The sequence below is a fragment of the Zootoca vivipara genome, chromosome 10 (genome assembly GCF_963506605.1).
Source record: "Zootoca vivipara chromosome 10, rZooViv1.1, whole genome shotgun sequence".
Taxonomy (NCBI): domain Eukaryota; kingdom Metazoa; phylum Chordata; class Lepidosauria; order Squamata; family Lacertidae; genus Zootoca; species Zootoca vivipara.
The window spans coordinates 55,576,124-55,604,097 of NC_083285.1; the positions used below are offsets into that span (position 1 = coordinate 55,576,124).

The 27,974-nt window shown below is 42.6% G+C and overlaps 1 protein-coding gene across 15 annotated transcripts in view; it reads left to right on the top strand.

The window, feature by feature from the left end:
• Positions 1-27,974, top strand: part of CACNA1C (calcium voltage-gated channel subunit alpha1 C) — a 550,248-nt gene that overhangs the window by 48,730 nt on the left and 473,544 nt on the right. Inside the window, exon 1 of one of the 15 annotated variants that reach the window (XM_060279997.1) lies at positions 12,575-13,530. The exons of 13 other annotated variants lie outside the window; for them this stretch is intronic. In XM_060279997.1, coding sequence (XP_060135980.1) covers positions 13,482-13,530 — 49 coding nt within the window. In that variant the 5' untranslated portion in view covers positions 12,575-13,481. One more of the 15 variants, XM_060279999.1, reaches the window with a different exon arrangement.

The window sequence follows — 27,974 nt, forward strand, 5'->3', positions numbered from 1 at the left end:
AATCCTGGCATGCACTACTCTGGCATTGAATTGATCTTATGCTGGCAGGGGCTCAGAACATTAAGTAGCTGATATTCTCATGCCTAAAGTGACACACAGTGGTTAGAAGCCAAGTACTGCTGCAGCACAACCTTCATTTATTTCAATCAGAGGCCTCTTTAAGCACCTTTTGAATGGCAGCTACATTATTCAGGGCAGAATCCATAGGTTAGTGGGAGAGCACATGCTCTGCATGCAGAAGGTCCCAGACTCAATCTAGATAATAGGGCATGGGGAAAGCTACTACCAGAGATAGCCAGTACTGGGCTTGATGGATAAATACTCTGGCCTGTGTTCTTTATGCCAAAACAGTGCACTGATACATATACATTATTTCCCCAAGCAGTCAGAAGCTACAGGGGTGAAGCTTTAGCCTGCAATGGGTTTCTTTTGAAAGGAGGTCATAGGAAACTTATTGTGTTTTGTAATATATGCATTTATTTAGAAATATACAGGTTGAGGGTATATGAGGTATTAGGTGAGGGGTAGTATCTCTGATGGGGGAGATGTTGTGCTCCTTCTGGGTTAGTTTGTCTGCCTTTGGTCCCCACCCTGTACTCATTCTAAAGTGCATTCTGCTGGAAAGGTTGCAATCCATTTTGCACCAAGAATGCACTTCTCAGCACTTGCTGAATACATGCGTACACAGAGAGCACTTTCTCAAGTCATCTCCTATTGGGGCAAACCTACTGATCTGTAGGGTTGTACTACTTCCCTGCACCACATTTAACTTGGCTATGAATGAAATGGACAAAATAGGAAGCAGCACAATAACTTAGCCCCCCCCCCCTTGTAAGCCAATATAGATCCTCTGTCTATAGGTACAGTGGTACCTCTAGTTACAAACTTAATTCATTTCGGAGGTCCGTTCTTAACCTGAAACTGTTCTTAACTAGAGGTGTGCTTTCGCTGATGATCAGATTTTAGTGGCATCTCTTGCTGCTGCTGTGCTGCTGGCACACGATTTCCATTCTCATCCTGGAGCAAAGTTTTCAACTCGAGGAAACTCTTCCAGGTTAGTGGGGTTTGTAACCTGAAGCCTTTGTAACCTGAGGTGTTTGTAACTTGAGGTACCACTGTATATCAAAACACCGGTTTCTAGCCCCTCTCTTTTGAGTGAATGCAAAATACTAATACTAATAATAAAAAAATTTAAAGAAAGAAAAGGTCTGTGGAAACACTAATTGACAGAAGGGGAATAGAGAACATTGTTGAGCACTAGTTTGAAAACATGCCGACCTGTACAGACAACACAGATAGTAGCTGCTGCTTTAGATTATATCATCACACAAAGATGCAAGAACAGTTGCAAACTGTTACGTACATAAGATAACCCCTGTGTGTTTCAAAGGGTGTGTGTGTGTGTGTGTATGTGTGTACATACACAGCCTCCTTCTCCCAGCCCTATTCACTAAGTGTGGGTTGAATAGAAACATAATCTTACTATGATCAACATTTAGGAAGTTGCTTTGGAGTCTGGTAATCAGTCTTGTAGGTTATATGACCCTGGGAAAAATTCACTTTAGACTGAAGGATATAATTGAAACCAGCATGTCTTGTTGCCATAAAATAATTGACTGGAATCAATAGAATATGACTCATCTAAAGTAAATACAATGTGGTCACACAGGGAAGAATAATCATAGGCATCAATGTAGTAGAGGGAAGGAATACTGATTAAGGAATAGCATCACAGAAGGGGTATTGTAAATTATATACTGAGTCTGAATTAACGGTGCTCTATGCTGTCATGAAAAGAGGGCAAACATTGCACTGAGCTGAATTAGAGGAACCATGCAGTCACCAGTTCTTTTTCTGTACTCATCCCTAGTTAAACAGGACTAGGTTAAAGTTGCAATAGTAGACACCACACAGGCCACTACTGTAAAGTTATTAAACCAGATCAGATTTTAGTGGCATCTTCAAAGCGCAAATGGACAGCACTGATCAGGAATAAACATATTTAACTCCATGGTCACCAACCTTTTCAGCAAATGCATTACAAATGTATATACCCTCCCTATTCCTTGATGTGGATTTACTTCCAGGCTCAGTCCAGTAGGTAAAGCAATCTAAATAACCCTAGTCCATCTGAAAGAAAGGTTCTAGCTTACCCTCCAGCTTGCCACATTTATCCACCTGCAACCTTTCTTCCTTGAGGTCACATCACAGCCAAGCCTAAATATATGCCTTCTGACTGTGAGTTGAGGGAGGGGCACCATTCAGGCAATCTCAGTCATTGCTATGGCCAGCAGGTTGCTTCTATCTCCAGGCAGAAAAACAATGTGACAGTAAATCTGTATGTTAATGAAGCTGTTGGCTCTCAGTCCTGGTTGTGCAGTTTTCCCTCCTTTCTGTTGGCATGATGGCAATCCAGCCCAATTGGCAGGCCTACTTTTCTGGTAGACACAAGAACCAATGCATCTTTTCTGAACATCCTCAGAATTGTTTCCTTGAAGCTCCTCATGGTAAAGCAGCAGGGCCATGAGGCTATTGCCTCAGGTGGCCGGGTCCACCAGGTGAGCAGATTCCAAAGTATAGTAATATAATAGTACATTAAAATCTGAAGTTATTAACTCACATATGCTTATGCATTTAGCTCCATCGTATTTTCAGGCATAGCCATGTTTATGTAGCCGAATGCAAAGGGCACCAAAAGGACTACACACAAGACTGCATAGACCATCAATCCACCACCACTCCCAGGTCAGTGGGTGCAAGACTGCAGCCTAAATCCCATTGAGTTAAGTGGGATTTACTTCTGAATAACTATCGTTAGGATCAGGCTGTTCTTCTCTGTTCCTGCAAACACACACAGAGAAGGCCAATTTAATGACATTACCATCTATTTCCCAGGATGCATAATTTCTCTTCTCTTTTTGTGTATATGAAAGATTTATCCACTTGTGGTGCTATAGTATAAAGCATAACTTCCCAAAAGAGTGTGAAGATAATCTACTAAAAATACGCCAGGAAGATAAAATATGCAGTAGCCACTGTTATACAGTGGTTCCGCTCCTTTCTCCTGGGCCATGTCCAGAAAGTGGTGGTGGGGGATGAGTGTTCAGACCCCCGGGCTCTCATTTGTGGGGTGGCTCAGGGTTCCACCTCTCCCCCATGCTTTTTAACATCTACATGAAGCTGCTGAGAGAGATCATCAGGGGGTTTGGGTTGGGTGTTCATCAATATGCGGAAGATACCCAGCTCTACCTCTCTTTTAAATCAGAACCAGTTAAGGCAGTGAAGGTCCTGAGTGTCTGGAGGCAATTGGAGGATGGATGGCAGCTAACGGATTGAGGTTGAATCCTGACAAGACAGAAGTACTGTTCTTGGGGGACAGGGGGTGGGCTGGTGTGGAGGACTCCCTGATCCTGAATGGGGTAAATGTGCCCCTGAAGGACCAGGTGCGCAGCCTGGAAGTCATTTTGGACTCACAGCGGTCCATGGAGGTGCAGGTTAGTTCGGTGACCAGGGCAGCTGTCTACCAGCTCCATCTGGTACGCAGGCTGAGACCCTACCTGCCCTCAGACTGTCTTGCCAGAGTGATGCATGCTCTAGTTATCTCCCGCTTGGACTACTGCAATGCGCTCTACATGGGGCTACCTTTGAAGGTGACTCGGAAACTGCAATTAATCCAGAATGCAGCAGCTAGGTTGGTGACTGGGAGTGGCCGCCGAGACCATATAACACCAGTCCTGAAAGATCTTCATTGGCTCCCAGTACGTTTCCGAACACAATTCAGTGTTGATGCTGACCTTTAAAGCCCTAAACGTCCTCGGCCCAGTATACCTGAAGGAGTGTCTCCACCCCCATCGTCCAGCCTGGACACTGAGGTCTAGCACCGATGGCCTTCTTGCTGCAAGAAGTGAGGTTACAGGGAGCCAGGCAGAGGGCCTTCTCGGTAGTGGCGCCTGCCCTGTGTAACACCCTCCCAGCAGGTGTCAAGGCAATAAGCAACTATTTTACTTTTAAAAGCCAACTGAAGGCGGCCCTGTTTAAGGAAGTTTTTAATGTTTGATGCTGTATTGTTTTTAAAATTTTGTTAGAAGCTGCCCAGAGTAGCTGGGGAAACCCAGCCAGATGGGTGGGATATAAATAATAATAATAATAATAATAATAATAATAATAATAAATAATAATAATAATTGCCATATGAAATATGCCTCTATACCAGGGGTCAAACTTTTTCAGCAGGGGGCCGGTCCACTGTCCCTCAGACCTTGTGGGGGGATGGACTACCGGTATATTTTGAAAAATAATAATGAACGAATTCCTATGCCCCACAAATAACGCAGAGATGCATTTTAAATAAAAGCACACATTCTACTCATGTAAAAACACGAGGCAAGCCCCACAAATAACCCAGAGATGCATTTTAAATAAAAGGACACATTCAACTCATGTAATAACACGCTGATTCCTGGACTGTCCGCGGCCTGGAATCAGAAGGCGATTGGAACGGATCCAGCCCCCAAGCCTTAGTTTGCCTACCTATGCTCTATATCCACCTTGTCAGTTGGAAACTGCCTTATATTGAGACAGACTTTTGGTCCATCTAGTCTGCCCTGACTGTCAGTGGCTCTCCAAGGTTCCAGACAGGGAACATTCCCAGTCCTACCAGGAATTGAACCTGGGTCTTTCTATATGCAAGCAGATGCTCTGCCCCAAAATAAGCTTCTCTCATTACTGCATCTCCAGAATGAGAAGGGAGGAAGAAGTAGGAATGGAAATTGGTTAACCTACCATGATTTAATAGTAAAAGATGGTAGATGCAAAAAATATTATCTTTCCAGAATGGTCTGCTCGTCAGCTTCTCACCCATTTGCCATGAGTTTTGTTGGGCCTGCAAAAACCCACTTTTCACAAGCCATCAATCCAGGCAAGCCTTTTTGATACAAAAATGGAGGGAGAAAGAGAAGAGGAAATTTAGCAAATTCATATAACCACATAACTGTCATGACCAAGTGGAAAGGCCTATGACGGGAACAGTTCTGGGAGGGGAAGAACCAAATGGCAGCTGATCCAGCAAGGCCAAGTAAGTGGGTCATGTTGTCTCGCCTGTTCCTGTAGTCACCTGTTCCTGTAATGCAGCTAGGTAGAATGCAAACTAACGTATTATCCTCTCAGCAAATTTTTGAGATAGCTCATTATTAATTCTCATTTTACAGATGAGGAATGGAAGAGGAGAGAGAAAGAGAGAATTTCCCAAAGCAACTCTGCGGCAGTTTTTAACTCAGCTCTCAACCACACAGGATTTAAGGCAGCAATACTGCCACTATGGGTTCTTTTTTTAGGATGGGCAGGATATAAATTGTGTGTATAGACACACACACACACACACACACACACACACACACACACACATATATATATATATATATATATATATATATATATATATATATAAAGACACACTGTTTATATATATATAATACTGTACTACATCCACATCTACATCTACATTCCTTATCATTTATTCTCAGACTGTGATTTTTCAGATGCATGGGTCTTTCCCCCATGAAAACACTGGAAGGCTCTGCTAATGGCTTATTCAAAGGATACTGACTATTATCCTACCATGCCTTTTGCTTCTGTGAAGGCTGCTCATTTTTGTTTTTTTGTTTTTAAGTGGCTATGTTGCACCATAGCATCAAAGCTCTTTAATTCGTTTTAATTATGCAAACCTAAAATTATCATAGAATTGTAGAGTTGGAAGGGACTCCAAGGATCATCTAGTCCAACCCCTTGCAATGTAGGAATCTTAGCATGTAGTCCCCCATCCAATTTGAAACCATATGAAACCTTGCTATTGAACCAGTTTTATTGCTGCACCACAAGGTGCAGATGAACAATTAAATCCACCCTATAAAATAGTGATAGTTGGGAAATGACCTTTCTTTCCATTTTGTCCACTTCAGGAAGTGTCATTTTAATGATTACTGATTCATTCACACTTACTTGTTAAGATACTTGCAAGTCTATACTTATGTTCAAGGAGGCATTTAAAAAAATTGGAACAGACAATTCCATTGTATTTTATAAGAAGAAAGGTTACAAATCTTTAAGAAGCATATATTGTGAACAATTCAACACAGTATTGCATTACTAATTGCATTTTTATTCTACCTTTCCTTCAAGCAGCATATTGTGGCATATTATCTCACTTGCCTTCACCACAAAACTGAGAGGCAGGTTAGCCTGAGAGGAAGTGTCTCGCACAAAGCTCCCCCCCCCTTTGCTTCAGAGCTGGAATAATTTGAATACCTACCTCCTAAGCTATGTTCAACACTTATGTTAACTACTATCTCTGCCACACTTTAATAGACCCAACCAGTAAGCCATAATGAACATGACAAAGTAGAAGGTCAAAGGTCAGTGATCATGGGGATACTGCTGTTCTTTTTGGGTGGGATTCCGTAAGGTACTGGCAATTCAGGTTACACAATTAAAGTCTGTTAGTGTTCTTGCACAACAAAGCCACTTCTCCCGCAAATTGCATTTTTTTTGCAGTAAGGAAGGTGACAGGAAAATGCACTGGGAAGTGTGGGGGAATTATTATTATATACTAGCTGGCCCGGCCACGCGTTGCTGTGGCTCAATCTGTTAAATGGATCCTCAGAGTCCCCCTTCAGACTCCCCTGACCTTGAGAGTACCCCTTCATTTTGTTGAAATGTTTTACGCGTGTTCTGGTTACGCAGGGTCAAGATGGCCGTTGGGGTGTGACTGTGTAGGAGGAGGAGGGGGTGGGTGGATCCACTGGAGGTACAGTACCAGTGGGGTCGGTGCTGTTTTGCAACCTCTCCTGTTCCCCCCCCCAGCATGCACTTTAGGGTGAGTTGGGAGTTCTGGAACACGGGGTTTTAGGGGTTTTACGTGACCCAGGTGTGACATATTTCTACGTGAATTGCCTAAGATACCTCAAGTATTTGTTTGGGATGTTGTGTCAAAATTTGAACACAATCGGTCGAGGAGTATCAGAGAAAGGTGGCATGTCAGGGATGGCATGTCATCTAACCTTCCTGCAAACAGAATACAGTAGAATGAATGCTCATTAAACAGCAAATATTGCCATGTCTCCCTGCAAACAAATCAGGATGAATGCTCAATAAACAGGTCATCTGGAAGTACCCATAAATGAATAGGTGCACACAATAATACCCTCTCCAGACAGCACGATATGAGGTAGCACCCAGCAACATGTTCCTATTTCTATTATCAAAATTAGCATGAGGTCATAGAAGTGAAAGCTGATGTGATTCATTTCTTAAGGTTGCTGGCTAGGTTTCTTTTCTTTCTTTTGTTACCACATCATGAATGCACATTTGGCTCCACTGTGTAACTCTTTTATTGTAGTAAGTTACTGACAGAAGAAATGCTGAATCAGGCAACTTTAATTTTATGATAAAAATTTCCTTGGGCTAAAGTAATTAGTGCCAACTATACACACACACACACTTTCTGTGCTGTTTTTTTACCAAGTCTTGTTTTCAGTAATTGGACTGAATAGTGTCCCATGGTGGGAACTTTGGCAGGCAGAGGCATGAGGACAGGAGAGAGATTTCTAGATGGAAAGGACAGCTTGTGCATGTTCCTGTGTACATATGTGATTTGGCTGGAAGATGACATCAGACTAATGCAGTCCATAAATTTGTGGCTTCCTAAGCCACATAGGGAGAAAGATTTTTTAAAAAAAAACCACAAAAAAACACACCAAAGCACCACAAAAGCCTGTTATTCCATTATTATTATTATTATTATTATTATTATTATTATTATTATTATTATTATTATTATTTTAAAAGATGTTGAAGGGCTGGGGTAGATAAAAAATTTCTAAAAACAACAACAAAAAAGTATATCTCCATGACAAAATGAGAACGAAAGTCATCTATAATATACAATAGTGTCACACTCAAGTTGTGCTTACATATCTTCTTGGCCACCTGAATAAGCTTTAAGGCAGGGGTGGCTGCCTTGTTGCCTTCTAGTTTTTGCTTGACTACAACTCCCGTCATCGCTGACCATTGGTCATGCTGGTTGGAGCTGATGGGAATTGACATCCAACAATATCTGGAGAACACATTAGCCACCCCTGCCTTAATGTGTTACTGTCATAGGCCATTTGATCATGTGAATATCAAAGAGAGAGGAAATCACATTGTGGTGACATAGCTCAAATTGTGTTGTGGAAGTTTCCCCCTCTATCTGGGAATAAGCACCACTGAGTAAACATGCATAGGATGCCATCGTCAGTGTCCTTATAATTTCCTGTTCCTTCCTGTTTATCAGCATCTCCAAGCAATGAGAACAATAATCCCTTCTTGGAAACAGCCTGCATTGCTTGAACAGAAAGATGTTTTGGCTCTTAAGCAAAATGCACGTCTCTTCTATCCATAGTGACACTGGGTTAAGGGCCTTTTCCACTTGAGTTTTCCTTGTGTGGGATGCTGCATGTGCATGTATAGTTGTCCATGTGACTGCTACTGCCTCATAGGAAGCTGTGCCTTTTTAGTGATCAGGATGGTAACCGTTTTCTCTCTATAAGGCCATTTGTATACCCTTGGAGAATTGTCATCAGATCATCATTACAACCACCATCCTGCTTAAGTTCATGATCCTGGGGGGAGGTTTCTGAGTGTACATTGCAACTATTCAGGGCAGCAAAATACCTTGATGGGTAGGGAGGAAAGGATAGGAAGAGTGGAAGTGCTGAGCAAAGAAGCAATGGGGAAGAGCAGGCAGGAGTAACAGAATAAATAGCAGTTTAAGAAGCAAAGACCCAAGTGAGGGTGTTTTTTGTGGGGTGGTATTCCATATTCTTTTAGGTAAAGATAAAGGGACCCCTGACCATTAGGTCCAGTCGTGACCGACTCTGGGGTGGCGGCGCTCATCTCACATTATTGGCCGAGGGACCCAGCGTACAGCTTCCAGGTCATGTGGCCAGCATGACAAAGCCACTTCTGGCGGACCAGAGCAGCACACGGAAACACCGTTTACCTTCCCGCTTTAGCAGTACCTATTTATCTACTTGCACTTCGACGGGCTTTTGAACTACTAGGTTGGCAGGAGCTGGGACCGAGCAATGGGAGCTCACCCCATTGCGGGGATTCGAACCGCTGACCTTCTGATTGGCAAGCCCTAGACTCTGTGGTTTAACCCACAGCGCCACCTGGCTCATATTCTTTTATTCGCATATAAAACCTTTTCAGAGCAGCTTCCATTCCAAATAAAACCATATGATTTCAAATGGCATAAATGGTGGAAGAGGAAAGGCAGAGGATTGAGGGAAGAGATTTAGAAGAAGTAGGGATCTGTGGAAAGGGGAAGCCAGGGAGAATGAAGAGCTGGAATAAATTACTGCAGAAGGTTTAAGGTCAGGAAGAACTGGTGGGTTCTTGGTAGGAAGCATGTGCATAGTGAATAAATGTGGAAGCCAGAAAATGGTGAGTCAGGGAATGTAGCTAGCTCTAAGAAACTGGGGAAAGTTCCCCACATTTCATATTGTTACACCTGCCCCCACTCCAAGTAGAGAGATGTTCCAGGGGTACAGGTTTGCTTTCTTTGGAAGAAAGGCATATTACTGTTTGGGGGTAATGTTTGAGGGTTTTCAATATACTGTAGATAAGATGGGTAAAGGTGGAGCATAGATGGAGGCCGGGCCTGGCTAATACATTTTTGCACCTGTGGGGAAATGCAAAATGGTGTCCCCCTCCCCGCCAGGGAAAAAGGGGTGAGGGAAGATCTACATTGAGAACAAGGGGGGAAGAAAGATCTACATCCGGATCTGCTGCCCCTGTGGATCATGCCACCAGAGGCTGTTGCCTCACCTTGCCCCATGGGAGGGCCAGCCCTGGATGAAGCCACAGTTTAAACATCCAAATATGCCATCCCACATCAGAGCCCACAAAGTGTATCCTTTAATGCTGTTAATTTACAGAGTTAAAAGTATTAACCACACATGATATTAAATATGTCACCTGCAGTGACACTGGTGTTTTAACAAAAATTTAGCCAATTGTGGAGTAACGTAAGAAGAGCTCTGCTTGATCATACCAAAGGCCCATTCAGTCCAGTATTCTGTGCTTACAGTAGCCAGGCAGATGCCAAACATGTTATTTTTTTCTGTCCAGCCAGGCAGGGATTTTGTTGTTTAGTTGTGTCCGACTCTTTGTGACCCCATGGACCAGAGCACGCCAGGCACTCCTGTCTTCCACTGCCTTCCACAGTTTGGTCAAATTCATGTTGGTAGTTTCGGGAACATTGTCCAACCATCTCGTCCTCTGTCGTCCCCTTCATACCTAGATTCATTGTCTGGGATGGTGGGAAGTCTAACTGTTCCATTCAAGGAAATTCCTTTAACAATGTAGCTCTCATTCAAACACATCCCCTAAATATCCCAGACTACTCACACTCTTTTGTCAAATCCAGGAACTTGTAACCCTCCAGATTTCGAACTGAGCAGATAGATTTTTAGCAGCAGGTACCAGATTCTGGTAGTGACAAATCAGTTAATGCTTTAATCCTCCATCTCTCACTCATATCAAGAAGAGCCTGCCCATTTCAAAAGCACTACCTTCCGGCCAATTGCTAACACTTGAAAAGCCTGCTAGGACAACACGACAGAGATGGTGTTGTGATCACACTTGTGATGGGATTAAAAATTGAGCAGCTGTACCGCGAATGGCGGCGGTAGGAGGGGCATTTGGACAACTACGGTAAATGCTGTTAATCTCCTTTTGAGGTTTTCTCCTCTCTCCCAACCTGTTGTTGGGTGTGTGTCGTTCACTGTAATGTACCGCTACGCTTTTAAAACTGCTTCTCTCTCCCGTCGCCGCCCTGTTCCCGAAGGTGTCTGCTGCGAAGTATTCAAGGCGAAGGGACTTCCTCCAGCAAACTTCCCCGCGAAAAGTTCGCGCGTTGCCGCCTTCGCCACGAACCCCTCGGTTCTCCCGCTTGTCCCGCCCCCAGCCTCCCATCGCCCAGGGGCTGAGAAGACCCTCCAACCCTAAACCTGCATACTTGGACCCTATTCGCATCGTAGACCCTCTTAAACTCAAATCACCTCTCGCGGTGCAGCGAATAAGCGTGTCAGGAGAGGATCTGTTCGCAAAGGCGAGTGAACCAAGGAGCTACTCCTGCTGCGCAGCGCCTCTAGCAACGAATCGCGCTCTGTAAGCCTGGATTTTAGCCGTTGATTGGCGGACTGCCCTTATGCACTGCTGGGGACTTGCTCCCCATGCGTAAGCGCGCATGGGGGCCCAGCCGCGCAGCCCGGACGCAACGCGCGTGTACTGTATTGGGAACATAGGGAACAGGGCATTCTGCGGATCTTGCTTCCGAGTAAACATGTATCAAAGCCGCGACGCGCCTCGCCGGCTTCTCGGGAAATCGCGGCGCTCCGCTAGCCAGCAATCCCCCAAGTGCGCAACTCAGACCCGATTAGCTTCTCAGATCGCTGCGATGGAGAGGTGGCGGCATGCCTGGATAAAGGGGGACGTGTGCAGTGTACGTAGACACACACACACACGGCACGATCCACCCTGCGCCGCTTGTTTAACATGGCAGCCCTGCGAGAGCCCCAGATAAGGCGCGCCACACACGCGCTGCCTGCCTGCCTGGCTTCCCAGAGGGCTGGCCAGGAGCCATCAGCATCTCGGCTGCTTTGGGGAAGGTGGTGGGGACGCCTAAAGAGAGCTGACTCCCACCACAGCGACAGGCAGGATGGAGGTGGAACGCTGGGTGGAGGGGAGGAATGTCCCCTCCATCTCTCCTTCCAACCTCAGGTTTTTATTTCCCCCCCGGTGTGTCTACTGTGGATTTGGAAAATCTCGGCTCACTTAATCCGTTTCAACATCTGTGCCTCCTCTCTCGCCTCTGCTAGCGCTCTCTCTCTCTCGCTCGCTCTCTCTCTCTCTCTCTCTCTCTCTCTCTCTCTCTCTCTCTCTCTCTCTCGCTCTCTCTCTCTCTCTCTGTGTGTGTGTAGGTGTACACCAAGCTTCTCGGCAACAACTGATCAAATCCAACACACCAGCAACCCTTTTATTGCTATTGTGATGATTTATTGTTATTGGGTGCGTGTGTGTGTGTTCAACCCCGCCCCAAAAAACGAAACAAAACAAAACACACGGCTCTAATAAAGCTGCTGCAGATTCTAGCAACATTGTTTTGTCCCTTCTTTAACATGCAGATCACAGATAAATTTCAGCTTTGGAAAATTGCAGGCTTTTTTTTTTTTAAAGAGAGAGCACAATATTGACAAATCATATGGAGAGGGTCGATGTGGTTGGTGTGTGTCAGGGTTGCTATAGCGGAGAAGAGAGGCGATCTGCTTCGTTGAGGAACCTTCCAACCGTTTCTTACTTTTTTGGAGAAAAAAGTAAATCCCCATTTTACCTACCACGACCCCCCACTCCCCCCCATGCAAGCCAGATTCAGCTTGCTTTCTTGACGTCATGTCTGTAGAAAAGGTTTCAGCAGCGGCAGCGGCAAAAACCCACCGCCAGGCGCAGTGAGCCGAAGGGAGGGGAGGGGAACGAGGGGCAGAGGAAGGCATGTTAAACTTTCAGTTCAAGTCCTCCGGCTCCTAAAAGCGAGGGGAGGGGCTTGCTGCCGCCGCCGCCGCCACCGCAGCTGGAACATCTGGAAGTGTTCAGGGTGTCTGTCTGTCCGTCTAAACGAGGAAGGAGGGGAGGGGGAGAGAAGCGGGAGCGAGTCTTCTGCTGAGGGAGGGGAGGGAGTGAGGGGCTGGGACTAGCGCTCTCTCTGCAGAAACAGCTCCCTGCCAACAGAGCGCGCGGAATTGGCTTCGAAGAGGAGAAGCAGCCGCCTTGGAACAGCTCTTCGAGGTCGCCTTTTTCTCTCAGCCCCGCTTGCTTCCCTCTCCTAGTTGGTGGATCTAAACAAGAAAGACACTTGAACCCTCCTGGGAAATTCTCTCTCCCCACCCCCCACCCCCGCTCCAGCACCCTTCTTGGATGCTTATGAGTGTCCCCACTCCCCTCCCCTAGGCTGTCGTCTCCAACCTTCCTTTCCCTTGCTGATCTCTTCCCCCCCCCCCGTCTCCTCTTTTTAAAACAAACAAACAATAAAGATCTAAAGGAGCCGCTTCTCCTTCTGCCGCTTCTCGACGGTGTGAGCAGCGGCCAGAGGTGCTGGGCTCAATTCTTTGGCAGGGTCCCGGATGTTCTCTGAGGATGCTTTGCAATTGCACTAAAGGAGGCAGTAGTGGAAAGGATCAGTTTTTGGGCTTTGATGCAATCATGGGAATCAGGTAATAAGCGAACGGGGGAATTTTAATCGTCGCAGAAGCTCCGGTTTCTTCCTTGAACTGTTCACCCCATCTGCTGTTGCTTTTTCTTTTCTTTTGGAATTGGAGGAATTAAAACCCTGGACTCCTGCTTGGGTTGTTTTTTTTGGGGGTGCTCCTCGTTCCTCTACTTAAATGGTCAATGAAAACAAGAGGATGTACATCCCAGAAGAAAACCACCAAGGTAAGACTGGGGGGGGGGTCTCAGGATAGAGCTTGTCTCCCCCTCCCTCCGTCTCCCTCTCCTCCCTCCTCTCCCCCTTACTGTCATTTCCTTCTTCTGAAGCTGTTGGAGAAAGCAACGTGAAGAACGGGAGGGGAAAGGGTGGTGGGAGATGGTCTTCCTCCGCCGCCACACAGATGGGACCGCGGGTGACATGAGGAGAGATTTGATGCAGTGATCTTGTCAAGGCTGGTGGTCGCGGGAAACAAAACAAGCCCACCAAGGAACCCCCACACGCCTTTTCTCCCCAGCCTTATCCTTGGCCAACAATATTAAGCAAGGCAAAGTTGCTTTCTGGTGGTGGAAGAGCGTGTGGAGCTGGCAGGAGGGACGTCCAGGAGTTTGCAAGACCGAGGGTTGTTGCTTCAGTACTCGTCTTCGTTGCTTCTTCCAGGGCGGGCTAACCTTCCTCATAAAAAAGACTACCATGTTTTTGGAGGCATGAGGAAGTAGGGGTCATTTTAGGGGCCCCTCACAATCCCCATTCCCTTCAGGATTTTGCAGCCCGATCCAGTGCATGTTTGCTCGGAAGTAACTTCCACTAAGTTCAACTCCAAAGGAAAGGGCTGTATGGTTGCCGTCTGCAGTCCTACTTACCCACAATTGAATGCAGTGGAGTCCGCATAGCCTTGCGCTGTTAGTAGAGGAAGTGGAACATTCTTAGGGATATCTGGGGTGGCAATGCCTCAACAGTTGGGAAGCAAAGCTATCGATCTCTTTCCCACCTCATTAATTGGAACCTAATTGCAACGTCTCAAAATCCCTTGCCCAAGAGAGGACCGCCTAGGCTGCCAACCAACCTATACCCAGTTACTTGTGAGTAAGCCCCATTGAACTCGATGATACTTAAATATATGACTGCGCTGTTGGAGACTCTTTACCTCCTCCCTCTGCTACGCTCTGCCACCCATCACTCAGAGAACTGTGGCCTCCTTTTCATAGGTAGAAGGCAAATCCTGACACCAGACAGACACAGGAGGGCTGCTGAATGTGTCTTATGTACATATTATATACCGTACCCCCAAAGAGGAGGATCTCCTGCTGTGGTGGTGATTGCTTTTTAAACATTGGAAATAGGGAAGACCCTTCCTTTTCTGTGCCCATCGGAGCCAGACATCCCTGGAGATGCTTTTAAGAGCTAGATCAAATCAACAAGGGTGGTGGGGAGATAACATTTTTTCTTTTCTTTTAACTCTCCAAGTTATTATTGTCTCCTGGCAGTCTCCTCCAAAGGGGTTGTGATTTGGACCCTTCTGGTTAGCTTCTACTGGGTGGTTCCAACCCACCCCTCTTGCTTAGATAGATGTACCAAAGAGACCCATCATCGTTATTGTCGTAGTAGAGAGAAGTCTGCTGGCAGCTGTGTGTGTGTGTGCGTGTGTGTGCTCTTGTGCACATGCATGTCCCTAAGACCCTGGTTCTTTCCATCTTCTCTGCACTCCCTGATAAGGCAAGCTGCCCCTTACATTTCCTCTTACCACCTGTCATTGCTCCTCTCATCTCACCCAGTAGCACCAGAGTGCTGAGATTCTTGGCACTGTGTGTCATAGGGTAGGAAGCAAGCAGTTATCTCCATGTGGAAATAGATCAATCCAGAGTATCTCCAGTTTAGTTTTCTTTCAAGTATAGGGATCTCAAGGTACCAAAGATAGGAAAGGCAGTTGGAATTGACAGCACTGAACCAATAGCTCTGATGCTTATTCTATCAAAGTGGGAAATATATGTGCTTGAACTCTTTCTTTGCCTAGCCCTAAAGGGATTTAGGCTGCAATCCTATATCCGCTTACTTGGGGCCCTCTTGATTCAACTTGCTGGGCTTTTGAGTAGATTTATGTGGGATTTCACTGTTAGTGGCAGAAGGGTGTCCAGGTGGGGAAAAAAAGAGAGAATTCAGGACCCCTGCACCTTTTTATAGTTGTGTTAAACAGGGAATCTCAGCAGGTGTGACATACCAGAAAGCTTTAGCTCCTACATTCCTTCTCCACATTTCTTAAAAGTGCAGAAGCCTTAGCGATTTTTACACCTGGGCCATTCTTAAGGAGAGAGTGAAATCTATGTATATAAACGTGTGCATTTGATTGTGGCACACTTTGTGTGTGTGTGTGTGTGTGTGTGTGTGTAGATTTTTAAAAAGTTCCAGTGGTCAAAATCTTGTAATACACCGACCTGAAAAGATTTTTTTTGTCATCACCATACCATAACAAGTACCCCTAAAAGGTGAGAGGTTGGGTCCCTGTTGCATCTTGTGCCCTGTTTTGCTTTTGTCCTCATAGCCATGTGCTTCTGTCACACACTAGTATGTGTGTGCTTTGTGCTTTGCTGCTGACAACACTACTGATAAGTGGACCAAAGCTCGGCCTCCATAGCAATATGCCAAATGCTATGGCAACCTGAATCCAGCTCCCTACTTACCAGCTGCAGTGATTATATAATATAGAGAGAGCAGGGTTGCCATCCCTCCTTTCTTGCTGCAGATTAATTTCTTGTTGCTCCCAGGCAAAAGGCAACACTTTTGCAGTGAAACTCCACATTTTGTGGCAGGAGGAACACTATAATAATTGGTGTTTATTTGACACCCCCCCCTTAACATGATATGAGGGTTAAACATGAAAATGATCACAAATAAAGAACCATCTGTAAACGTTTCATTTCTTGAAGGTCTTTTTGAAAACTCCCATCCTCACTAATCACCCTTTGCCTGATTTTAAACAATACAGTTATTTGACACAAGTTTGCTACCTTTTTCCTCCCAAGGTCTCAGTCCCTAGGTTTTATAAGGATGGTCTCCATAGATTTTGTAGCCCAAGCTATGTATTGGTTTGCGGGGATGATGGCGAAGAACAAAATTCACAACACACTAATCCTGGGATAGATTGGTATAATTAGAGCAAAAATGTTGAAAGGAAAGGATTAGAAAGATTATTGTAGAGGGGGAATCTGGCTGCCCATCTTTGCATTGGAAAAATCTAATTTCAGGGAACTAGAATTTCTCAGGTAACATTTCCCCAGCAATTTCCAGCACAGAAATGAATTCTTAGCACACACGCACACACACATGATAACCTGTGTGATAACTTTGGATAAGATGAATCGGAGTAGGCCTCACCTGTCCTTTATTTTTGTGCTCATACCAACTATCTAATTTACCTGACTTTCTGAACTGGAACTTAGGGAGTCAGCAAGCCACACGATAAGGCACTGGAAACTATATAATACAAACAGGAGTGTTTTGTTGTGATCCATCCACACCACTTAGTTACTTATATACAAAAATATGTGTTCTTTTTACATTGTTCTTTTTATTTAATTTCCCCCCCTTTCCTACACTTTACCATAGGATCCCAGAATGGGTTACAACAATAAAATATACAATTATAAAACAAATAAAAAGGTTGTGACCCTAAAACTAAAAAAGCATTCTCATTCTGTAGCTTACACACAGAAATGCTATTAATATTTGGATTTAGCAGGACCCAGTACAATTTCTATGCCTTATTTATTGCATAGAGGGGAAAAGAGGAGCTGTTTGAGCTGTTAGTATCTTTTTTCTTTTTAAAATAATCATATTGATTCTTCTGCATGTTTTTGTCCCACCTAATAAACAATATTTTCAGGGGGGGGGGGAATAATTGCTTTTGACTATTGAGCATATGTCTTTTTAGAATATATGTGTTTTTTTGTGCTGGATGATTGAGGACATACAAGAAAAAGCTTTTACAACTAGCTACATCATATTTAAAGTGCATGTGGGATTCAGAATCAACTCAGATAGGTATCTGTAAGGTATTTTATTGTGAACACTTTGCACTGGTAAAACTACAGAGTGGATTAATTAGGGAGGAGGGATCTTGATTTGCAATCCTTTATACACAGTATGGAGTGCCTGGAGGTCAGCTGACCCATTTGAGTTACAAACTATAATTTTAGGTGTGCCTCAGAGCTTGTCAGCACATGGTGCTGGCTATATCATGTTGACAGAGAGAGGGGCTGTTATCTGGGGAAACATGCTGGCCCAAGAGTTAAGCAACGAACCTTTCAGTTATTTCATGACAGGATTATGAAGAGGGTCATGGTGATGGATGGTGCTGTGGGGATTCTACCTCTGCCAGAAGGTGGTGCCACAGGGCTAAGGAGTAAAAAAAAAAACCTAAGTAATTGGAAAGCTCAGAACATATCTACACAGTATACCACTATCCTGGGAATCCTGGGGACTGCAGTTCTGTGAGAGGTGCTAGGTGCTAGGGATCTCCGAACAAATTATCAACAACTTCATCAAACTATGCGCTCCAGAAATCCTTGGTCATGATGGGGAGCAATGACAATTAAAAGTGATAGAAAGCTTGTATACGTTTTCAGTGTAGATGTGTCCTGATTGACAGGAGAGACTGCTTACTGATACTACACCAAAGGCAGGACTCTCTTCATAGACAAGATCCTCTCTAAACGATTTATGCAAAAACACCAGAATGCTTTCTGTTCACTTTTGGTTTTTGTTTATGTTATGCCATTTCAGCAAATTCCTACTGGTTTCTTATGCTACCAGAACTAGGGATTTTTGGGACATATTCAAAACTGGGTCATCTTGTGGTCTCTTCCCCCCTCCCACTTTATATTGAAATTGTTCCTCATCAGTCTTCCCTGCGCCCCAGTCCCCAGATAACTTTCTTAACTATGTTACATAAAGGGATTTAGTCAGGATGCTACACATCAGGTTACTCTCCCCTCTTCTGTAAGGCTTTGTAAACAAGTGATATATTCCTAGCAGAGGAGAAGCCAGCAGTTAAAGAGTGAAAGATTTTAGGCCTTAATTTCATATGTAAAAATTACCAGTGCATTTCCCCAAAGTTCATAATTTATGGTTGACTTTTGTTTCATCCTGTTACAACACAAGCTCACTAGAAATCCATCTGCCCATTAATTCACCATCGCTATTTCTTTCCTATGTTCAGCTCGAAAACCTGACATCGGACATTTTTACAATCCAGTCTTAAAGTGTGCTTCACCAGCATGTAAATTGTTAGGGTGGAGCATAAGTACAGCCACATCATTCTGATTACATTGCATATTATGACATAGCACTATCCAAGCACCATTATGACATTGTTGCAATATTAATCGCAGGCGTTTAGTATTTGGAATGGAAGTGAGTTCTCACAAATTATGTTGATAATCTCTCCTCTTAAATTGTAGTTTTTGTTTTGAATTGCTGTGATTAAAATCCTGCAGTGTGATATATATATTTAAAATTAAATTTGCCCCTAAATTTAAGAATTTATTGGATTGAAGTTACGGTTAGGGTTATCAAGTTAGATGGTGTTTATGCATCTACCGTAATTGTGGGGACATATATTTTTGTCTTGTAAATGCTGGGCCCATATGGACACTGACCTCAGAGTAAACTCAATTGAACACAGTGGGCTTTACTTTTAAGTAAATATGTGTGTTTTGAGTAAATATTGTGTTGCACTTCTAAGTACCCTCAGGTGCAGCCATTTAAGAGGTCCCCCTTTATCACTGGTTGTAAGGAGGAATTAAAAGTAATAACAACAGGTGCTGCTTTTTGTTTTTGTTGCAATTAATCTTGAATATATATCCAAAAGCAACCCTTTGAATTTTGCTTGCTTGCTGAGTGTAGATGTGCTGGCGAACAAAATTACTGTAACATGTTATACATGGGGCTGCCTCTGAAGACAGTTTGGAAACTGAAGCTGGTGCAAAATTCAGCGGCCAGGTTGCAAGACGGTTTGAGCATGTTACACTGATTCTGGCCTGACTGCACTGGCTGACAATTAATTTGCAGGCCCAATTCAAAATACTGATTTTTACCTATAATGCCTTAAATGGCTCAGAACAGCAATAGCTCAAGAATTGCCTCTTCTTATATGAACTGATTCGGACCCTGCAATCATCATCTGAGCCCCTTCTTTGTGTGCCTCCTCCATGAGAGGTCTGGAGGGTGGAGGTATGAGAGTGGACCTTTTCTGCAGTGGCTCCTCATTTTTTGAATGCTCTCTCCAAAAAGGCTCGCCTCGTGCCTTCATTACATATCTTTAGACCCCAGGCGAAAAACATTCCTTTTCTCCCAAGCCTTTGGCTAATTAAACAATTGATGGTCTTTTAAACTGTGTGCATGTAGAGGAGTTATTATTTTTGTTTGTTTCTATGTTATGTATTTCTGTGTTTTTATATTTCAAACCACTCTGTGATCCTTGGGTGAAGGGCGGTACAGAAATTTAATAACAAACAAACAAACAAACAAACAAACAAACAAACAGTGTCTCCTCCAGCACTGTAATTCAAAAGCATCAATTTTTCCTGATCAGCCTTCTTTATGGTCCAGCTCTCACTTCCATACATCACTACTTGGAAAACCATAGCTTTAACTATACGGACCTGGACCTTTGTCGGCAAGGTTTGTCATTGCTTTTCTCCCAATATAAATTAGCATGTGCAAATTGTTACGCAAATCACTGTCCTCTTCTTTGGAAATGTGTACCTGGCTACCCTAGCTTCAAGTCCTCTTGTGCTATAAGACGTTTCCAGACTGCAGTTGTTTGGGGGTAGGATTCAAACACAAATTCAGGCTGCACAATTATAGTTGCTTGGGAGATCTTGTGCAACAAATCCAGTTCCCCAAAAGTTTGAACAATAAGGAAAGTGATTGGAAAATGCACAAGAAAATGTAGGATAATTTAGCTTTGGTGCAACATCATTTAACCGGCACACAAATCAGAACAAGTACTCATTTAATAGCCAACATTGCCTCATCTCCCTGCAAACAAATCAGCATGAATGCTCAATAAATATGTTGTTTGGAAGCACCCTTAGCTACTGTCATTGTATTTCTTTTTCTGTTTTCACACAACAGAATGCAAACGGCAAAATACAAATACCAGTTGTGGGACAGGAGCATAAGGAAATGACAAACATGTGCCCCGACCAAAAGTGTCCTACATAAAAAGCAGCTTTATAATCATGCTGGAGTTATAAGTGAATTGCAGCTGCACTTCTGTGCTCATTTTGGTCCTTCTGAAATCATGGATGAATAGTAACACTGATGCATGCATATATCCAGGGGCATTCTGCACTCAACTCACCGTAAAAGGGTTATATATATATATGATGGCAAGCTTCGAGATAGAAATTTTATTTAGGTTAGGCAACTGTCTAAGGGGCACCTCTAATTGGTTCTAGCAGAGTTTTTCCTCTAGTGGCAACTCCGTTTAAACTCCTTAAGGTCGAATGAATTGCTCTGTAATGATTATATATATATATATATATATATATATATATATATATATATAAATATATATATATATATAAATATATATATCCCACATATACAGTATACAGATGTTCTCACCTTCTGTGCTTTTTCTCCCAAGTACCACAGGTTCTGGTTGTACTGAAGAATGGCTAATTGAAATATATTTTTATATCTATAATCTTGGTCTTTGTCTGATGAGACTTTAACACCTACTAAGATGGTTTTTATACTGCTGATTTTCATACTGCTTTTCTTTTGATTGTTGCTTAATTATTTTATTATGTTGATTGTTTCTTTGTGAACCCCCCTTGAAATACTTAATGAAGGGTGTAAAGCTACAAAATAAATAGTGCCCTATATCAAACTCTTCTGCTTTTTGAAAGCTAGCTGCTCAGAAAATCTGTCTTTAGGCTTCTCCTTTATACTCTTGATTTCCATGTTCAGTTTTTTTTTACACTGAGCAGCATTTCAAAAGGAAAGAAAAACATTTCCCTGTTCCCGAACTCTGAAATGGTACATGTCCATTTTCATGATATTTGAACTAGCCCAGTACAGGAACTAACAATGGTTCAGGGTTTGTTACACTGAAGCAACTGTTCATGTGAATGTGACCATATGCAAAATGCAAACTGACTGGGGTTTCATTACTAAACCATACTTTAATTATTACATGTGCTGAATGTTGTGACAATTTCTTATTAACTTGCTGTAACAATATGACGGTTGATTTGACTAAGAAATAAAGTGCATTAGGCTGAAACTCAAAACAGACTTACTAGTAAGAAGTAAGCTCCCTTGAACACAGTGCAACTTCTTTCTGAGTAAGTATGCCTAGGATTGTGCCAGTATTAAATTATTTGTCAGCAAGATGGAATCAATGAATGGCCATTTAATTTAGGCATTGGACTGAACCCAACTATGCTTTGCTCAGAATTGACCCACTGAAATTAATGAACTTAAGTTAGCCATGTCAATTAATTTCAATGGGTCTACTTTGAGTCAAACTAACATTGGATACAAGCCTTGGTTTATTACTATTATTATTGATTATTAGCATTATTCAAGACACTTATTCTAATCCCGTGTATTATTCTGACCATGTATACTTTGGTCTAACTCAAGTTAATAATGACATTAAATCATTTAAAGGGTGCATTTCACAGAAGAGCTTCCCTCTTAGGGCAAATAGAAGCTTCAGGGTACAATGTTTCTGTTGGGAAAACAGCTCAGGGGGAAAGAATTTACTTCCTTTCCCCATGCTGTGGTCCTGATCCAGATAGGGGACCCTTGTGACTGCTTTTTATTGTTATAAAAAAACATTTACTGTATAGGCAATCATGCATTTTACATATTGTCTGGTTTGGTCCACTTTATATCTCACAACAACCCTGGACAAGTCAGTATTTTTATCCACATAATGCAGATTTGGGGGTCTGGGGTTGAGGCTCAGGAAGTGTGGTTTGCAAATTTCACTGCAGATGTGAGATTTGAACTAAGAGTGTTGGCTTTTAGCTGTTGTGCTGAAGTAAAATTCATCTGCAGGGAATGGGGTCGACTAAAAAATGACCACAACTTTCTCATACCCTAAAAGATTACAGGATAGAAGTGGCAATAAAAAAACCCTTCCTCTTTATAAAGGCATCTTTATAAAGGCATCTAATATTTCAATCTGAAGCAAGGGAAAGACTAAGCAAAAAGGTTACATAATGGCAGGGAGCAGCCTATTTGCTCTTTTTTATATTTTGCTCTAGTCCCAATCCTACCCACTACATTACATTGATCAGCTCTTGTTTACTGGCATTTTAAGTCTTCTGTCCCAAAGTTGCCCCACAAGATGTGATGACCTTTCTTTTAATTTCAAATCCAGGAGTGAAAGAAGGTGCAGAGCATGGGCACATTTGGATTTATTTATTTTTAAATATCATGAGCACCAGTCACAAAATGGCTGCCATGGGAGTGTGCATAACACAAAATGACTCCAGTGGGCACATGGCACAACACAGAATTGCTGCCTTATCTAAAAGGGCAGAAAATTTGACATGGTCACAAAGTGGTGTGAATATGTTCTCTTATCAGTCCCCATCAATGTGGAAAAAGCACCTAGACCAGGGGACAGCAAACTTTTTCAGCAGGGGGTCGGTCCACTGTCCCTCAGACCTTGTGGGGGGCCGGACTATATTTTGAAAAAATATATGAATGAATTTCTTATGCCCCACAAATAACCCAGAGGTGCATTTTAAATAAAAGGACACATTCTACTCATGTAAAAACATGCTGATTCCCGGGCCATCCGCAGGCCGGATTTAGAAGGCGATTGGGCCGCATCCAGCCCCTGGGCCTTAGTTTGGAGACCCCTGACCTAGACCATACACTGCTGCAGTGACTCATAGATAAAAGCTCCTTGCACCTCTTGGGTGGATGTCCAGTCCTGGCATCCAATGAAATGTGAATATGTTAAAGGGGCTTGTTCCATACAGGAGAGGCTGAGCCAGTGTAAGCCATAACTGATCAGGAATAGCCATCTCTTGTACACTGGAGAGTTTTGAGGACATACTGAGAACTTTCACAGGCACCATAAAAGGTACTGGGAGGCACATGGGTGCTTGCATGTGCCACACTGGCGACTGCTGGTGTAGAGGCAGTGGAAGCTGCAATAATGCAATTTGGTGTTGGAACATTTAAAAGGAGTGAGGACTCCCCTCATCAACCACCAACATTTTTATTCACCCTCACTAAATGGGTTGTTTATGCATTTTACTCAGGAGAAGATTCCACCATGTTCAATAGGGGGTGCTACCTAGTAAATGTCTTTCAACATAAAACATACTCTGAAACATGCTTCTAGATTATTTAGTACCCAGTATGCAATATTTGCCTTGGGGTGTTTTGGAAAACAAAACTGTTGAAAAGACTGAACATGACACCATAATTATAAAATAAATGTGGACTAATAAAGTAATTAAGCCAACATTTCTTCCTATAAGCATTACAAGGGAACAGGCTACCCTCATGTTCTGATCAAATTTAAGATTGTTTTTTTTTCAAGAGAAGAAGAAAGAGAGAAAAGGGATGTCTGTTTTTCTCAGAAGGATATAAAAGGGCATTTACAAAGCCTGCCTTCTCAAAATGTGGTGCTTTATCGGTGAACTTGTGAAGTTCCCTTCTGCAGATTTCATGTCCAATTTTGTCAGACAAAATAAGCTTTTAAGATACATGGGGTAACAATTGCAGAGTTTGTCTCTGCAAGGCAGTCTGGGCATATCACATTCCAGCTGCATTTGCTCTCCTTCGTGCATTATTGACCACAATACTAATTCTGAAATTGTAACCTGTCTTAAATTATCTCATTACAAGCACCACAATGCATGTGTTGTAGATAAAGGAGGAGCAATGGTTTTCATTCTGGAGTTCATGTGACTTCACATAAAATTTATTTCAAAACCACAAGAGTCTCTGTGGTAAAAGGTTTAAGTGCATGACACATGTAAGAGAGCTCCATTGTGACACCCACTGACACTTTTGTGGTGGCTGTTCATGTGCTCAAATTCCACAGCTATATAAGGGCGTGACTGGAAGCTCATAAATGTGATCCAGAATGTAAGAGACTTCTGTGCTACAGAAAGAAGCAGTAAATGGGAAGGAAAGGGATTGTTTCAGGGCATGGGCTGGGAAGACTAGATGATGGGTAGGAGGCAAAGCAATGGGGATAGTGATTAAGTTGGAAATGGAGGTCTGGTGGGGAAAATGACCACTGAAAGTGAAGTAGAGATACTGTGCTGTCATTTGCCATTTCAGTACGGATGAGAGAGAAACTGGATTCAGTTCACATTTAAAGGTGAACCTCTCAAATTCTCACTTCCCAAAACAATTAGCAAATAGAAATACAGTCCTTTTTCAAAATTCACGCTTTACTGAATTTCGCAACGAGGTTTTACAGTCAAGTAACATGTATAAAAATGCATGTAGTAGGGTAAGGTATGCATAGAAATGCATATATAGCAGTGAAAAAAACATGCAAAATGCATTATATTACGAAACAACTGCTTGGCAAAAATGTGCGTATTAGGCAAAACTGCCTACAAAGTGTGTATATTAGGAGAAATTTGCACTAAAATGCTGGTGAATTTTCACAAGGCCTTTTTTAAAAAATTGCGAACTGATGCAGAAGTGTGGAGAACTGAATTTAAGGTTGGGGGGGAGAAGAAAAATTGAGAGATATTGAAAGTGACAGTTTCATCCACCCAGTTCCTTTGTAGCCTTCTCAGGTTACACCATCCTGTGCTCCCCAAACTCATGTGTCCTTTTGTCAGTACTTTCATTCTTGAGTCCTCTGTTATTCCTCATCCTTGTCCTCTTTGCTTCCTGCTTTTGCCTGGCTTCCTTCAGGACTTTCCTCCTTCAGAGCAGTTATCTCAGCATGAGGTACCAGTTAAACACATTGATTCAGTTAAATGTAATGGCATTTGTACCTAGATCAAGATTTAATCAAAATCTACTCAGGTACATGTTCCTTCTCTATGCCCTGCATAACCCCGCAGAGGTGCAATTCCATGTATATAGCTTTTGCCTTGATTGGAATGTGGCCCACTTGAATAAACGAGTGTGTGGTGATGTAGGAGCATATATATAAATATTTAAAGTTTGAGAGGGCTAGGGAGATAGATAACATGTGTAAAATTGCCAGGAAAGATCACCACGCCATCTTAATGCACTGTGTTATCTGCATACTGTGGTATGGTACAAAAGCATTTCAGAAAACACCTGCAATCTGCATACTTAGTGTAGAGAATACAACACCTGCAATTCTGGGCCACATACCTGGAACTTGAAGCACACACTTGGGAGGTTATGGTAAGCCTTGGGTCTTGTTCTTGCTAAAGTAGTAACCTCTGGGCTGTACCATTCAAGACGAATGCTCCTGTACATGAATGTTTCCTCCATGCAAAACACTGCAACTCATGGGAAAGAGTTCTGGTCTACCCTTGTTCCTGACTTGCTTTGGGAGTATATAAAACATGTTGCCATTGGAAACAGAGGAGTGTAAAACATAGCTGCCAAGTTTTCCCTTTTCTCACGAGGAAGCCTATTCAGCATAAGGGAATTTCCCTTAAAAAAGGGATAACTTGGCAGCTATGGTGTAAATCTGTCTTTGTATGTTGTGTTGTCTTACTTTATATGGGCTGGCATATGCTACAATTGCATTGAATAAACAAATAGTGGAACTTTTATGCTTTATTAGAGGAACACAGAAGGTGCATAATCCAACCCAAAGTTCAGTCACCTAAATCCAGTCGTTTCAGTTATGATCCCCCCCTCCATTTCCCAGATTTCTGATGTAGTGCACAATGAAGATTAGGGGATTGTCTCATGAAAAGACAAATGTATTTTCAGCCCAGCTTGTAAACACAATCACCCTGGGAGCAGCTTGGACTGTGCTGGTAATGAGTTGATTTCTGTAAGCTGTGCTTGACTAGCAAGGGATAGTATGAGACTCATTACACATGCTAAAGCTATTTTTGGTCATCTACATACTATCCATTGCTTTTTCCTGTAGGACTAATTGCTGTCGTTAACAGTAGTTAACAGGTTTACCATACCCATTGAGTCAATCACCCATCTCCTACTACCCTTCTGAGAAAAACCCCACCCTCCCACTATATAAGGGCCTGGTGACTTCTGTTTCAGTGTATCTGAAGAAGTGTGCATGCACACGAAAGCTTATATCCAGAACAAACTTAGTTGGTCTCTAAGGTGCTACTGGACTATTTTTTAATTTTTTATTTCAATTGCGTCAGACCAACACGGCTACCTACCTGAATAATTAATGGTGGTCAGTTATATTTTGTGATGTGTTTTGTACTTGTTGTATGAAGGAAATTTTATTGTTAATTATATGCTGTTCATCACCGTTATATTTTTCCTTAATGCTGGTGATATAGAAAAAAGAAAAGAAAAGATTGCTGGTTTCATAAAGGTAAATGGGTTTGATGCAGGGTGAGGAAGTAAGCCACTGTTCTCTCTGTCCGTGCAGGAGTTCTTAAGCGAGGCATGCAATATTCCCCTGCATCGTGCTAAGGAGTTACATGACTAGCAGAGACATGGAAAATGGCAATGTCATTACATTAGGCAAAAAAGCGGGGAGATGAAATCTCAAAGGTGCACAGAAATGCATCCAACTACGTTAAATTCAGAGTGGACCCACTGAAATTGCTGAACCTAAGTTAGTGATGTCCATAAATTCCAATGGATCTACTCTGAGTAGGAGTATCATAAAATACAACCCAAATATTTATTTTTAAGGGGGGACAATAAATGAGTTAGACCACTTTACATAATATAATCAAAGCCATTATACAATATAATTAAATCTAATCTAATTAGAATATCAATAAAAAGTAACAGATTTATAATGCTTCTATTGACACTAAAAACATGCAGATACTCTTTTATATTGCATAAAATGTTTGTTGTGCATCCTTAAGATTTCATCTCTCTTGAGTCTCTCCCCATCCTCTCTATCCTCCTGTTATTAGTGTTTTGCTTCCTCTGGCTCCTCTTTCATTGTTAGTCAACTTTACAATGGGAGTGTAACCTACAGCAGTCCACGAAGGTTAAGTCTCTGACATATTTAAAATATCCTGATCATGTGTCAGATTGTGGATATTGTAATTGATCCAGAAAGTACAGCTTTATATTATGTATTGATATTTATTTCAATTTTACATTTGTTTCAAATATATTTGTTGGGTATTCTTTGTTTTCACATGAAGAATTTGCATGTAGAAGGGGTTCTTCTGGCATCTCACTTAAAAATGGCCAGGTAGCAGATAAAAGAAAAGACCTTCAGATCCTGGACAGTCACTGCTAGTCAGAGCAGACAGTTCTTAGCTAGATGGGCAATTATCCTGATGTAGTATAAAGCAACTTCCAATTACTGCAATCATTAAAAAAACATACTGACATTCTAGAATCTGCTGTAGCATATGACTTCACAATTACCACTATTTGATCATGGGAGATATTAAGCACTTCATACAGGTTACTGAGATCCCTTAATGTTCGTCAAGATATGGAGTAGCTTTGTATCGTCAATTGACAGACAGCCCATTCAAGTCTATACTCTGTGGTGGTTTTTCTT